The sequence below is a fragment of the Gavialis gangeticus genome, unplaced genomic scaffold (assembly GCF_001723915.1).
Source record: "Gavialis gangeticus isolate Ggan-Ray unplaced genomic scaffold, GavGan_comp1, whole genome shotgun sequence".
In the NCBI taxonomy this organism is placed as follows: Eukaryota; Metazoa; Chordata; order Crocodylia; family Gavialidae; genus Gavialis; species Gavialis gangeticus.
The window spans coordinates 910,484-912,321 of record NW_017729011.1 but is presented as its reverse complement, the minus strand read 5'-3'; the positions used below and the strand labels follow the sequence as shown (position 1 = coordinate 912,321).

Sequence of the window (1,838 nt, the reverse complement as noted above, 5' to 3'; positions counted from 1 at the left end):
CCGGCCCGCACGCACCGGGGTCGCTCTCCAGCTCCAACCAGCCCTTATTCATCTTCCCGCGGGCCGCTCCCCGCCGCCATGTCCAGCCCCCGCCGCCGGCCCCGCCCCCGTCGCGTCATCTCGGTGCGACACCCGCGCAGGCGCGCGGATGGTGGGATTGTGTGCGCACGCGCGCACGGGGGGGCGGGGCTTCCGCACCGGGAGCGAGATGCGTCCCAGCGAGCAGAGAGCAGATGGGGCAGGGATCAGTGTGGCACCCGGGGGAGCTCATTTGAGCCTCTCCCCCCGGAAAAGGCTGGGCCCCAGTGAGACAGGACTCGCTGGTGGGGGCACACGTGGGTGAGTCCAGCCTATGAATAAACTGGGGCTGGGAATGGGAAGCGCAGGACAGAGGCCTCCATAGCCCAGTCAGGGGCACGCGCGTGCGCGGCGATCAGTCCCCTTCGTGTGGCCTCCCTGGCTGCCTGCGTGGGGGGTGGAAGCAGTCTTAGGCAGGAGTCCAGAGCAAGGCTCGAGTCTGTGCTCCTGGAGCTGCCTCGAGACACTGAACCTCTGCCCCGGCCCCTGCGTGGGCACAGGAAAATTGTCGGCTTCCGAGCTGGTGCTTGCTCCCTTCTGAAAGGGGGTTATAGGATGTGCTTGGCTGGGGCAGCGGGACATCCCTCAGGGCCTTTCCAGACACCTGCCCCTGCGGGAGCAGAGCTCTTCTAAAAGCCTGGCCCCAGCAATGGCATGGTCACGCTAAAGGAAGGCTGGAGCGACCTCCAGAGGTCACCTAGTCCAGCCCCTGCTTCAGGTAGAAACAGCCTGGTTTAAAACATCCCATGCAAGTCCCTGTCTAACCTGTTTCTAAAGCTACACAACAACCCTGTTGCACACCTACAAGACACGTTGCCCCAAAACACTGGGAGCCCCTTAACCTGCCACTGGCAAAGCAAGGGGGACAAGAACCCTGTCCATGTCCTGCCACTGCATGGGGTGTTAAAAGCAAGCCCCCCCCCCCCGGCTCTCCATGGACCTAGCAGACCTCCTGAGGCTAAAAGGAAAGGCCTACAAAAGATGGAGGATGGGATTCACCTCCAAGGAGGATTAATCTGCACTGGTCTGGTCCTGCAGGGAACAAACCAGGAAAGCCAAGGCTGCAACTGAACTCCAACTAGCTTTGAGCATCAAGGACAATAAAAAGTCTTTTTTCAGATATGTGGGGAACCAGAGGAAAAGCAAGGGCAATGCTGGACCCCTACTGAACCAGATGGGGCAACTGACAACTGATGTCCAGGAAAAAGCCAACCTATTAAATGGGTACTTTGCGTCAGTCTTTCGTCAGTCCCATGGGATGCCCATGCCCGCTACAGGATGAGGGGTCCGGGTGAGGGAGATCCCCTGCCCTCCATCAATGCTGACCTCGTGAAGGAACACCTTGAGAGGCTGGACACCTTCAAGTCAGCCGGCCCTGACAACCTACACCCCAGGCTACTCAAGGAGCTGGCAAGCATCATAGCCTAGCCTCTGGCACGGATCTTTGAAAACTCCTGGTGCTCTGGTGTAGTGCCCGAAGACTGGAAGAAGGCCAATGTGGTGCCTATCTTCAAGAAAGGGAGGAAAGTGGATCCAGCTAACTAGGCCCATCAGCCTGACTTCTATCCTGGGGAAGATCTTAGAAAAGTTTATTAAAGAGGCCATCCTTAATGGACTGGCCGACGCCAACATCCTGAGGGATAGCCAGCACGGGTTTGACGCGGGTAGGTCTTGCTTGACCAATCTCATTTCCTTCTACGATCAGGTGACATATCACCTGGACAAGGGAGGAGAGATTGATGTCATATATCTTGACTTCA

General features: G+C 58.2%; 1 protein-coding gene across 1 annotated transcript in view; it reads right to left on the bottom strand.

Annotated features, from left to right (window-relative positions):
- The window catches only part of BAP1 (BRCA1 associated protein 1), a 20,761-nt gene extending 20,660 nt beyond the window's left edge, over window positions 1–101 (bottom strand). Inside the window, exon 1 of the mRNA XM_019510346.1 lies at window positions 16–101. Coding sequence (XP_019365891.1) covers window positions 16–52 — 37 coding nt within the window. The 5' untranslated portion in view covers window positions 53–101. The remainder of the gene's footprint in view (window positions 1–15) is intronic.
- Window positions 102–1,838: the final 1,737 nt, after the last annotated feature.